The sequence below is a fragment of the Orcinus orca genome, chromosome 3 (genome assembly GCF_937001465.1).
Source record: "Orcinus orca chromosome 3, mOrcOrc1.1, whole genome shotgun sequence".
NCBI lineage: Eukaryota > Metazoa > Chordata > Mammalia > Artiodactyla > Delphinidae > Orcinus > Orcinus orca.
Window position 1 is genome coordinate 159,333,277 of NC_064561.1, and position 13,729 is coordinate 159,347,005.

A 13,729-nucleotide genomic window follows, 5' to 3' on the forward strand; every position below is an offset into this window, starting at 1 on the left:
AACTGTCTGGCTTCTTCCTTCCCTGGTGTACAGTTATCTGAGCAAAATGGCCGTAGGCCCCTTGGGGGAAGGACAGGGCCATCATGACCCTTTTTGCTGGTGATAATGTTGCAGGGCCCGTCCTCCTGCCTTCTGGCCACCTCTTCAGGCAGTGGATTTCAGTCCAGTAGGTTGTCAGGCCTGGAGCCGGGCAAGGGATCATGAGTGTTTGCTGGAGCAGCCTACCTTCAGCCTCTTGGTTATCCAGTCTTGATCACTTCCGTTGGTACAAACTAAGGTAGTACTCTTATCAGCTACCCATTTTTTTTGTACCTAAGGACACTGTGTTGTGAAAACCACTTCCATGACTCTTTGTGGGTTATATCCCCTTGGCTGCCACTTCCGTCTTGCAATAATGATAATTGTGTGACCTGGCTTCTTATAATGAGCCCCGTCATCTGGCCTCTCTTGTTTCAGAGTCCTGTCATCCCTGCTGCTGTAACCGCCTCTCTTACAATCAGCCCTGGCCTGCAGAGGAGGCCACACCGATCGTCCTAGTGATGCTGGTGCCCCTTCACGAGCACATTCCTTTTGGCCTTGGTCAATGGCGTGTCCTCTGGGCCTTCCCATGGAATATGATTATCTGATAATATTTTTCAGTCATAGATACTATGTCCATCCCAGCGTACCCATTTCCTTGAATCTCTGAATTCCTTCCTCCTCTGTCGGTCACTGCAGTTTTGGTATTTTCACTTTACTCAGCACGGGCCATCGCTTTTTCATGCTTTTAGGAGATGTCTTAGTAGGGAGTTCTCAGCATCTCCTGACATCCTTGAATCCTGAATGCTCCCAAGTCAGTAAACTCTTCCCTAATTAGCTGTATGTTCTGTTCCTTTTGATCGAGTACTCCCAGCATCTGGTCGTGTGTGGACTCCTGCTGCCTGCACGTGCTGGTGCCAGCTGGTTCTTACAGTTCCTTTGGGATGTTATGTCTCCTCTCAGCACCTTCCCAGCTGTAAAATGTGAAACCAGTTATGCTGTGAAATGACCCTAATTACGGGTCTGTTGTGAGGTCGGGTGCCGGGAGAGTGAGGACAATGTTGCCTTCAGGGGCTTTTGTTGTCTTCAGACGGGTGAGTGCTTGCTCTTAATAGACAAGGATGGGCCACCTCTGAAGAGGCAGAAGGGTTAGAGGCGTCTGAGGAGTCAGAACCTGTATGTCTCATCCCGGGTTTTCATATCCCTGACCTTGGCATAACAGACCTGCCTTGGTTGACTGTTAATTAGCCTTTAAGGTCCACCCACTCGGACAGGTAAGCCCTGGGCTTGGTCCTGGCGCTCTCTGACCTCTCACTGCAGGTGGTAAGAGCCTCTTTGTGTGCAATAGCAGGCTTTCACATCTGGCTTCTAGCTGCCTTTCCTTCTCCTCTGCTGGTGCATTTCTGTAGAGCAGTGGTTCTCTTAAGTGCAGCTCTCCAACTAGTATCAGCATCACCTGGGGCCTTGTTAGAAACGCAGATTCTCAGCCTGCCTCAGCTGCTGACTTAGAAACTTCTGGGCGTGGGGGAGCAAGCAATCTGAGATCACACTAAAGTTTGAAGAGCATGGTAAGGCATCAGTGGTGCTCGGCAGTAGCCGCCCATCCCATTATCCCTACAGCTACCGGTCTCTCATAGTTTTAAACACCTGGTGCATTGCACCTGCTTCCACTGGTACAGTCTCCCAATTCAGCATCTTTGAAAGTTTCAATTGGCGTGTTATCTGGTGCCAGGGGCTGTGTGCTCCACCAGCCACCATGATGGGTTCCTTTCTGCCAGTTGGATGGTAAGTGATTCAGCTCCAAAACCCTATCTCATCTCCTGCTTTCTTGGATCACTTCTGGTGCCAACTGTCACACGTTGGATTCCCCAAAAGCAGATGCTAAGATGAAGTTTGGGGTGCATGTTTCTTAGGGATCTTCACCTGTGAGAGGAAGAGGATATTAGCAGCATTGGATAGACGGATTAGTCTAACTATGAGTCAGCTCCAGCAAAGCCCCTGTCAACCTGGTGCTGACCCAAGGAATGAGTATTGCCCATTCAAGTCGGGCTGGGGGGCTGGGCCTTGGTACCTCTGCCTCGCTCAGTACACGCCTGACGTCAGGTGAGGGGCCTCTGCAGTTGACACATCCTGAAGGAGCCGACAACTGGAGACTGCTGTCCATGCTCTTCACAGTAGGCAGCAAGTCCTTCCTTGAAAGATGGTCTGGGTCACCCATCGTTGTGTCTGTCACAGCGTACCCAGTGATTCCACTGATGCTTCTGTTGCTCGCTGTCTTCCTTTTCCCGTCTTAAGCTCTCTGCATATTCTGTCCACCACCTCTTGTGCTTCCTGCATTTCTGGTTCCCTCTATTTTTATTCAGCATATTTAACCCTTTCACTTTTTTCCCCTTCCTATTATAACCTACTGCTGTTACTTCTGAGATTATTTTTCTTGCTTTCTGGGGTTTTTTGTTGTTGTTTTTTTAGTTTATTGAGAGGTTAGCCAAAGGTCAATTATTATGTTATTTTAAATGAAAGGAAAATAGTCATGGAAATTCAGATCTAGAGAGATCTATATGTTGTATTGTACATGAGTTGGTGGGTTGAATGCCAGTAACCAGCAGCCCATTTTTATCTATCTGGTAATGGTAAAGTGAATACTGTCCTTCCGTTCCAGTTTGTGAAGGAACACACATACAACCTCTTTTGTCAGATGCGAATCTAGAAAATACAGTCTATTTTTAAATAACAGTATTTTGCTGCTTTACTCTTAAACTCATTTTTATTTTTCCCCTCAGGCCATCAAGCCCTGTCGTCCTATGACCAACAATGCTGGCAGACTTTTCCACTATCGAATTACAGTCTCACCTCCTACAAACTTTTTAGTGAGTTCCTAACAAAATCAGGTTTCATTTGTTTAAAAATGTAGTAAATAGGTTCTATGTGTGTACATAGGTTAAAATGTGAATTGGTTAAATATGGATTCAGTTCTTAAATGTTCTTTCTTTTAAAAACATTTTATTTTTATGCCAATAAAATTGACCTTTATCATAATGACTTTTATTTTTGGCTTCCTCTCATTATACTACTTTCTGTATCTTTTTTCATTTATATTGTTGGTACCACATAATAGCCAGTGAATTATGGAGAGCTTGTTCATTGGAGCTATGGAGTTGGAAGAATGCAGAGAAAGCTTGTGCATCTCTTAAAAATCAGCTAATAGCTTATGTATTATCTATATATTATGACCATAAGTATTGCATATATGACAGTGATAATAATACCCAATGTTTGTTGACTATGGTACTAGGCACCATTCTAAGTATTTGACATGTATTAAGTTATTTCACACAAAAAAATTGATGAAGTAGGTATTATTATCCCCACTATGCAGGTGGGGCAGTCGTCCATGTTTTACAGATAAGGTTAAGCCGCTTGCTCTAGATTATTCAGGCAATAAGTGGCACAGTGAGGACTTGAGCCTGGGCAGACTGACTTCACGGTGCATGGCTGTATGCCATTCCACTGTGCCATACTGCCTTTTCACAGTACAAAATTAATTAATTCTGGTTACTTTTTTAATTAAGAGATTTCAGTTTCAAAATTAGATTATTAATATTTTAACAACTTTATTGACATATAATTAATATACCATAAAACTCACCCATTTAAAGTATATATTTCATGATATTTAGTCTTTTCACAGAATTGTGAAACCATCACCTCAATGTAATTTTAGAACATTCTCATCATCTCCCAAAGAAACCCTGTACTTATTAGCAGTCAATTCTTTCCCACCCCACAGCCTTCAGAAACTACTAAGGTACTCTCTGTCTTTATCATTTGCCTATTCTAGATATTTCATATGAATGGAATCATAGAATATGTGATCTTTTGGCTTCTTCCACTTACCATAATGTTTTCAAGATTAATCCATGTTGTAGTATGTAACTTCATTCCTTTTTACGGCCAAGTAATATTCCACTGTATGGACATACTGTATTTTATTTATCCATTCATCAGTTGATGAACATTTGTGTGGTATCCACTTTGGGGCTATTATAATAATGCTGCTGTGAATGTTTGTGTACAAGTTTTTGTGTGGATGTATGTTTTCCTTTCCCTTGAGTATAAATGTAGGACTAGAGTTGCTGGGTTGTATGGTAACTATATGTTTAATATTTGGAGGAACTACCAAACTGTTTTCCCAAGTGGCTGTACCATTATCATTTCACTAGAAGTTCTTTCATAATATTTAATTTAGACCAGCTTTGTTGAGTTATTCAAATGGGAAGTAACAGTAATATTGGAAAAACAAATAATACGCATTTGGATATTCTTTATTCCCCCCCCCACCCAAGTTCTTCGTGTGTGTGTGTGTGTGTGTGTGTGTGTGTGTGTGTGTGTGTGTATGTGTATAAATGTTTAGAAGAATAGTGTTCAATACCTATGTAAAAAAACATGTCTTTTAGGTTTCCAATCTTGATAATTTGTTCCATGTTTAGCATTTAGGATTAAAAATGGTGGGCTATAAGAATGGCATAAAGAAGAGAATTTCTTATGCTTAGGTCAACATTTGTATATTTTAATTAGATTCAATTTGCAGGTAATTAAGATCTTTGACATTATGCAGGAATTGATTTGTTACAGGGTTTAATGGGTTGGCTTCTCCTTGGAGGGCCTGGGAATGGAGCTGTGAGGGGATGAGCCTCCGGCACCTTGAGTCTTTTCAGAGCCTTCCAGGCTGTTGCTAGTTTTGACTGTTGTGATGCTGAGTCTTCTCCACTTGCTTTGATTCAACTGTGCCATTATGTTGTTCTTGTTAGAGCTTCTGTTAGTTCAGAAATATAGCTTAGTAAGAACAGGACTGGTAGTATTGTGGGATTAAATAAAACAAGTTCCTAGAAAATGAAGCCATGTAGCTAGCCTTGTTTTTCTTTATGGCACCCATAATAAACATTCTTGATTGTCTAGTATATAAATATTACTGAATCTAGAGAGTTCCACCAAGCAGGAGAATTCTAGCTAGAATTAATCCTCTGTGTAAAGTTTCTCCCTGGTGTTTGGGAAAACGTTAACAGAAGTCCATACATTTCACCTATTGGTTGCTTTGTGTGTCCTGATGGGCTTCTGCACATGCAAATCATGTCATTTTTTCATACTTTGTGTTTCTGTTTGCTTTCAGACTGACAGGCCAACTGTTATCGAATATGATGATCATGAGTATATCTTTGAAGGATTTTCTATGTTTGCACACGCCCCCCTGACCAATGTAAGTATATGCTGATCAGCTGGCTTTCTCCTTCCCTGAGCCCCCTTCCTTCCCTTCACTCTTTCTTTCTAAAAGTCAAAGGAAATTTCTTTTAATCTGACTTCTAAGTAACAATTACTTTGCACCCCTCTACCTGAGCTGCAGGAAGTCAGCGGCAGTGTGTGTCAGGTGGCAATGTGACATCTGTGCTAATGAGTCACAGGTTTGGTCCACATTAAATGGTGTAAGTAAACATGTGTCAGAGTAACATTTTGAGAGTGTGAAAGATTGAAAAAGAAGGATAAACTGTGGAGTAATGTGTCAAAGCTATTTTGGGTTTGGTGTCCTTCAAAAGAAAGTTGGAAAGTTTTAAGGAGAAGCTATTATTTAGTCTCTGAGCAATAGGTAAAGAAATAGAGCTTGTTCAGGACATCTGGAGCCTGAATTAACTTCATACATTTTTGTGCTTTTGAATCCCAGAAATATGTCTTCTTTAAGACACTCTGACATACAGATCCATGATATTATATAGGTATTGGTAATCGATTTGTTGGTAATCGGTTCAAATGGAAGTTCTGTATTTGTAAGTCAAAATCTTTCTGTCTCAAAGCTGGCAGTCATGGGAATTGTCTTACTTATTCTGTGTTCCAGTTGGACGTAGAGTGGAATTCACTGGCGGCTCAGGAAGGGAGTGTAGACGTATACTTGAGCCAGTCTAGATGCTGCTATAGAACTTACTGAATTACAGCTATGGTGTATGTACATCAAAGTAGAATGTTCTTTAATCCTTTCTGGTTTGGTTAAAAGAAATTACATCTGCAGTTTGAGAAGTTATTTTAGTACTGTTTACTTAAACTGTGAAATTCTGTTCCATTGGAGAGTAAAGAAAAAATCTTTGCCTAATCTTGCTCCTTTCGATTATTATTTTTTATTAGCAGACATGATTCTATAGTAGTGATACTAATTTAAAACAGATTGTTTTCTTAATGAGATTTTCTTTATGCTACAGTATATTTTATCCTAGAGAATCTTTTTTTTGAGAAGATGATTACACTGTAAATGTAAAAATAAAATCATTTGATAATACACATCACATCTATCTCTAGAGTGGACCATAATATAAAAAGGACTTCTTTTTTTGTTGAGGTATAATTGACACATAATGTTATTAGTTTCAGGTGTACAACATAATAATTTGATATTTGTATATATTGTGAAATGATCACCACGATAAGTCTAATTAACATCCATCATCATACATACTTACAAAGTTTTAAATTGGACTACTCTTTTTTTTTAAATTGAAGTATAGTTGATTTACAGTGTTGTGTTAATTTCTGCTGTACAGCAAAGTGACTCAGTTATATGCTGTAATCATTCTTTTTTTATATTCTTTTCCATTATGGTTTATCCCAGAAGATTAGATATAGTTCCCTGTGCTATACAGTAGGACCTTGTTGTTTATCCAGTCTATATGTAATAGTTTGCATCTACTAACCCCAAACTCCCAGTCCATCCCTCTCCCTCCCCCCTCCCCCTTGTCAACCACAAGTCTGCTCTCCATGTCTGTGAATCTGTTTCTATATTGTAGATAGGTTCATTTATGCCACATTTTAGATTCCACATATAAGTGATATCATATGGTATTTGTCTTTCTCTTTCTGACTTACTTCACTTAGTATGATAATCTCTAGTTGCATCTGTGTTGCTGCAGACAGCATTATTTCATTCTTTTTTATGACTGAGTAGCGTTACATTGTATATATGTACCATATCTTCTTTATCCATTCATCTGTCAGTGGACGTTTAGGTTGTTTGGACTATTCTTAAACAATCTTTATGAAGAGACACTGGGAAGTTTTTGAATTTTGAAGGTTTCTTATTTTATTATTTTTTAAAATGTCTCAATTAGGCACTCAAACCCTTTGTTACACCAAATCTCATAGTCTTAGAGTTGAAAAGGCCTTCAGAAGTCATCTAGTCCAACTCCCCCCTACATAATACGTTTCTCTTTTTTTTTCCTCAGCAGGCTTGCAAATACAAATAATTAGTTACCATGAAAATATTTAAAAATTATCTGTCTTATCTATTAATTCCCTACAAGTAATACAGATCTCATTTTAACTTTTAGGATCACCTTAAAGAAGGAAAGAAGTGTGACTTCAGAGAGGGTTTAAACCTTAGTGAATTCTACTTACTAGCTGTATGATTTGACATTTCAATTTTTATAAACCCTGATTTTCTCATCTGTAAAACAGACGTTATTAGTTGTGGCAGTCTTACTGGTTTTTGTAAAAAAATAAATGAGATGACAAATGAAAAGTGTTTATCATGATGTTTAATATACAATACATATTGGCACTAATTATTTTGGATAAGATGTCAGGCAGATGTGGATTTGAGTCTTCTAATTCTTCTTTTTTTTTTTTAACTGATTCTCCATATTTATGTGACTTTGGAAGAGTGATTCTTTGAGCTTTATTAAAGTTCCTCAGCACAAGGTTTGGCACTGAGAGGCCGCTAGTGCGAAATTAATTGCAGTTGTTACTGTTGTTGTAAAAGATAGGACTGAAAAATTCCTGGCTTCAGAGTATATTTTTTATAAATATTCAAGTTCTCAAAACTTGAGAACTTAACTCTGTAATGAGAAGATAAGCCCCATCATTTATGTTAGAGATGTTGATAAAATAAATCGAGTTTTAAGCTGAGTGTTGTACAGTTCATAGGAATTACATCCATCAAAGGCCTCTTGAATTTGAAATAGCCTCCCAAGAAAAAGAATTATTAAATCGCTTTACTGTTCTGATTCATTTTTTTGCTAGAGAGAGCTCATCAGCAAGAAGGGCATGCAAATGATGGTAATGTTAGAATCTCAATCCAGTCTAGTACCAACAAGTTCTCTTAAGGTCTTCTTGAATTGAAGTGGATTGAAAGCCTTGTTGGCTAAGTATAGAGCATTGTGGGAAAATTTTGTCCTTTTATGTAGTACATTTGCTGTTACTTATAATACCTGATGTTATTAGGGACTTTGACAACATAACTAAAATTACCTAGATATATGTATTACATGCATAATATTTTATCCCGTCCTCAAAAGCACAAGGCAGCACCATGATCATTTCCCTGCTGCTTTCCATTTCCAGTGGACTCGCTGCCCTGGATTTAGTCTTTCAGTTCCTGGAAGTAGTAGAGTTAGAATGTAGAAGTTTAGGGAGGGTTTTTTCGTTGGTTTCTGGGAGGATGAGATAAGAGTTAGTGTCAAATCAGCATTCAAACGTGTTTTAAGAAATGGTAGTGGGCATTTATATTATTTGATTGGCCAACTGAGTTCTCAATCCACTGAGTTCCCAATATGTAGGAAAATGACAAGTCTCTTTGAGTCTTAGAGAGAGATGAAAGTTCGCATAGAAAAGGAGATTCTGCCTTTCCAAATTTGTGTGTCTGAGAAGGGCTCTAGTGGTACAGGTAAGAGCCCCAAAGAAAATACAGTGTGTATAAGAAAAGAGGTCAAAGAAGGAATCCCCCAAAAGTGATTTTAGTTGAAATAATGTGGGGAAAGGACTGAATTTGCATAAATCATCCAGCAGAGTTGCTGTTGCACATGGTAAAAGGAGTAAAGTTTATACTTTTGCTCTTTTTCTTGCCTCTGGACTATTCCCAAGGGCTCTGGTCCTTTTCTCTCCTGGATACACTCCCCTAGTAATGCAATGTCACGCACAGTTTTTCCTCCCATGCATGTTCTGACATTGATATTTATAGCTGTGACGTATGGCTCTGTGCTCCACACTCACATTTCAGATTGCCTGTTGGACATACCTACCTTGATGTTCCCTCAGGTACCTCACCCTTAACCTGTGCGAAACTGAACTCATCATCTTCTCTGCGTACTGAGTTTGAGGAACTCAGGGGACACCCTATGAAATTCTTTGTATTAATGCCATCGTGAGCTATCTGGTCCCTTAGGCCAGAAACCTAGAAATTATCCTCTATTCTTTCTCCTCTTTCACTTCCACATCAGAACAGTCACTGTATATTTCAGTCACATCTCCTGTGTTTAAATTCTTCTCCCTCCTTTTTGATCTTTTGTTCATTTGGCTTCTGAACTGTTTGTTAGACTCCATTCTGGTCTTCTGGTCTCTTGCCTTGTTCCTCTACAAGCCATTCCCACCCTGTTTACATAGCATCCCATCCATGTAAACTGTGATAGTCTCTCACTTAAAGTACTTGAATGACTTCTTGTTGCCATAAGGATAGCTCTGAATCCTTAACATGGTTTTTAAGATCTGCATAATATAGTTCATACTTTCCTTTCTAGAATTTTCTTACATCTCTGTCTCCATGCATTTCACTTCTGAAGAGCTAAATGACCTGTCCTTCTCCCAGCTCCCTTTTCTCTCTCTTGCTAGAAACTAAACACCTGTTCTTCCCCAGTTAATTTTCGGGATGACCTGGAAAATCCCTTCCCATCTTTGAAGACTCAACTCAAATGTTACCTCCTCTTTGGTTCTTTTGTACTTTATACTATTTTGCTTGCTTATTTGTTTTTTAAATGCACTTATAAGTTACACTGTATCATATTCTGTTTATGCTTCTTTACATGCCTTTTTTTTCTTTTCTAGATCCCTACCTTTTTATTTTTTACACCTTTATTGGAGTATAATTGCTTTACAATGTTGTGTTAGTTTCCACTGTACAACAAAGTGAATCAGCTATATGCATACATATATCCCCATATCTCTTCCCTCTTGAGCCTCCCTCCCACCCTCCCTATCCCACCCCTCTAGGTGGTCTCAAAGCACTGAGCTGATCTCCCTGTGCTATGCGGCTGCTTCCTACTAGCTATCTATTTTACATTTGGTAGTGTATATATGTCCATGCCACTCTCCCACTTTGTCCCAGCTTACCCCTCCCCCTCCCTGTGTCCTCAAGTCCATTCTCTACGTCTGTGTCTTTATTCCTGCCCTGCCACTAGGTTCACCAGTACCATTTTAAAATTTTTTTTTATTTTAAATTTTTTATTTATTTTTAAAATTTTATTTATTTATTTTTGGCTGAGTTGTGTCTTTGTTGCTGCACGCGGGCGTTCTCTAGTTGCTGTGAGTGGGGGCTACTCTTCCTTGCGGTGCGCAGGCTTCTCATTGCGGTGGCTTCTCGTTGTGGAGCACAGGCTCAAGGCACGTGGGCTTCAGTAGTTGTGGCACGTGGGCTCAGTAGTTGTAGCTCATAGGCTCTAGAGCGCAGGCTCAGTAGTTGTGGCGCACGGGCTTAGTTGCTCTGTGGCATGTGCGATCTTCCCGGACCAGGGCTCGAACCCGTGTACCCTGCATTGGCAGGCAGATTCTTAACCACTGTGCCACCAGGGAAGCCCAGTACCATTCTGTTAGATTCCATATATATGCATTAGCAAATGGTGTTTCTTTTTCTCTTTCTAACTTACTTCACTCTGTATGACAGACTCTAGGTCCATCCACCTCACTATAAATAACTCAATTTTGTTCCTTTTTATGGCTGAGTAATATTCCATCGTATATATGTGCCACATCTTCTTTAACCATTCATCTGTCGATGGACACTTAGGTTGCTTCCATGTCCTGGCTATTGTAAATAGTGCTGCAGTGAACATTGTGGTACATGACTCTTTTTTTTTTTTTTTTTTTTTTTGCGGTACGCGGGCCTCTCACTGCTGTGGCCTCTCCCGTTGCGGAGCACAGGCTCCGGACGTGCAGGCTCAGTGGTCATGGCTCACGGGCCCAGCTGCTCCGCAGCATGTGGGATCTTCCCAGACCGGGGCATGAACCCGTGTCCCCTGCATCGGCAGACGGACTCTCAACCACTGCGCCACCAGGGAAGCCCGCATAACTCTTTTTGATTTATACTTTTCTCAGGGTATATTCCTAGTAGTGGGATTGCTGGGTCATATGGTAGTTCTATTTTTAGTTTTTTAAGGAACCTCCATACTGTTCTCCATAGTGGCTGTATCAATTTATATTCTCACCAACAGTGCAAGAGGGTTTCCTTTTCTCCACACTCTCTCCAGCATTTATTTGTAGATTTTTTGAAGATGGCCATTCTGACTAGTGTGAGGCGATACCTCATTGTAGTTTTGATTTGCATTTCTCTAATGATTAGTGATGTTGAGCATCTTTTCATGTGTTTGTTGGCCATCTGTATATCTTCTTTGGAGAAATGTCTATTTAGGTCTTCTGCCTCTTTTTGGATTGGGTTATTTGTTTTTCTGATATTGAGCTGCATGAGCTGCTTGTATATTTTGGAGATTAATCCTTTGTCAGTTGCTCCATTTGCAAATATTTTCTCCCATTCTGAGGGTTGTCTTTTGGTCTTGTTTATGGTTTCCTTTGCTGTGCAAAAGCTTTTAAGTTTCATTAGGTCCCATTTGTTTATTTTTGTTTTTATTTCCATTACTCTAGGAGGTGGGTCAAAAAGGAGCTTGCTGTGATTTATGTCGTAGGAGTTCTGCCTTTGTTTTCCTCTAAGAGTTTGATAGTGTCTGGCCTTACATTTAGGTCTTTAATCCATTTTGAGTTATTTTTGTATATGGTGTTAGGGAGTGTTCTAATTTCATTCTTTTACATGAAGCTGTCCAGTCTTCCCAGCACCACTTATTGAAGAGGCTGTCTTTTCTCCATTGTATATTCCCCTCCCCCTCCCTGTGTCCTCAAGTCCATTCTCTACGTCTGTGTCTGTATTCCTGCCCTGCCACTAGGTTCACCAGTACCATTTTTTAAGTTTTTTTAATTTTTTATTGATTTATTTATTTATTTTTAAAATTTTATTTATTTATTTTTGGCTGTGTTGGGTCTTCTTTGCTGTGCACAGGCTTTCTCTAGTTGCAGCAAATGCGGCGAGCGGGGACCACTCTTCATCGTGGCATGCAGGCTTCTCATCGCGGTGGCTCCTCTTGTTGCGGAGCATGGGCTCTAGGGCATATGCGCTTCAGTAGTTATGGCACACGGACTCAGTAGTTGTGGCTCAAGGGCTCTAAAGTGCAGGTTCAGTAGTTGTGGCACAGGGCTTTGTTGCTCCACAGCATGTGGGATCTTCCCAAACCAGGGCTCGAACCCATGTCCCCTGCATTGGCAGGCGGATTCTTAACCACTGCGCCACCAGGGAAGCCCTCTCCATTGTATATTCTTGCCTCCTTTGTCAAAGATAAGTTGACCATATGTGCGTGGCTTTATCTCTGGGCTTTCTGTTCTGTTCTGTTGATCTATATTTCTGTTTTTGTCCAGTACCATACTGTCTTGATTATTGTAGCTTTTTAGTATAGTCTGAAGTCAGGGAGCCTGGTTTCTCCAGCTCTGTTTTTCTTTCTCAAGATTGCTTTGGCTATTCGAGATCCCTACCTTTTTAAAAGGTAAGGTCTGTGACATATTTTAGAGTAACTGTGAATCTAACAGTTGTTAGCAAAGTATTTTAAAAATATGAATAATTGCACAAATTTGTAGCTCTCAAATATTTTTAAATGATTGTAGGAAGAAAGAAGAACTTAAAAATGATAGTGGCCTTAGCATGTCACTTCATCTGGTTTAGAACTCATTACCATGAGAAGGCTGAAAATGGATCTCTTATTAACGTTAATTATGAATTTCACTCAAATTAGCCACCATCCTAAAGAAAAAAAAGAAAGCACCTAAGAGCTAAACTTCATTTCTGAGAAAAAGATTTCCAGTAGATGGCATTATAGGACTATTTGCTTTTCTTACCATTCCTTTTGCTGGTGGAATTAAAATTTGTTTCTTTCTGATTGCTGTGGTTTGTAAAAACGATTACCTTTATATAAATTCGTCTTATGGACAGATCAAGGGGCCAGAAAAGCCCACTTAACACATCTCTAGGGCTTCTGAGTCTATTATTTTCCCCGGCTAGTCAGCCAAGCCACTGCATTAACCTCACACCCTTCCTTTCTCAGTCCTTCATTCATTCAAAAATATACTTAAAGAAAACCTATTAAATCTAGGCACTAGGCTAGTGTCTCATGATACATTGGTAAAGCAAGACAGATGTGGATTTATTTCATCTGAGCTTTCCTTCATTTTCACACATACCCTGAGTATTAGAACAGGAAATGAGAGGTGGATACCCAAGTGGCTTAGAGCTGGGGTCTAGAGCAAGAATTTCTAAGTCACCAGCTACCTGCTTCCTTCGGCAAAATATCTGACGACTCTGCCTTCGTTTCCTCCACTGTACCCTGGGAAGAGTAGTTGTACCTGTCTCACAGGGCTGGTTACATGAGTGACAGTATGTGAAGCAGTAGAACAGTGCCTAGCTGAATAAGTGGTAGCTATTATTATTTTTATTACCATGATTGCTTTTGCTCCAGAGCCTGAGAGGCAGCATGAGTTGTGTCTACTACGATGACTTATGAATCTATAGCTGATGAATTGTCAGCCTGCTATCCCTGTTCTGCCTGAAGAGCCTGAAAGATTTTTAAAACCTGAGAAAAAGAAGTATTTAATT

The 13,729-nt window shown here is 39.8% G+C and overlaps 1 protein-coding gene across 7 annotated transcripts in view; it reads left to right on the top strand.

The window, feature by feature from the left end:
* Nucleotides 1-13,729, top strand: part of DROSHA (drosha ribonuclease III) — a 128,814-nt gene that overhangs the window by 26,786 nt on the left and 88,299 nt on the right. For all 7 annotated transcript variants that reach the window (XM_012531666.3, XM_033421323.2, XM_012531667.3 and 4 more), the window contains 2 exons: nucleotides 2,799-2,885; nucleotides 5,186-5,272. In XM_012531666.3, coding sequence (XP_012387120.1) covers nucleotides 2,799-2,885; nucleotides 5,186-5,272 — 174 coding nt within the window. The remainder of the gene's footprint in view (nucleotides 1-2,798; nucleotides 2,886-5,185; nucleotides 5,273-13,729) is intronic.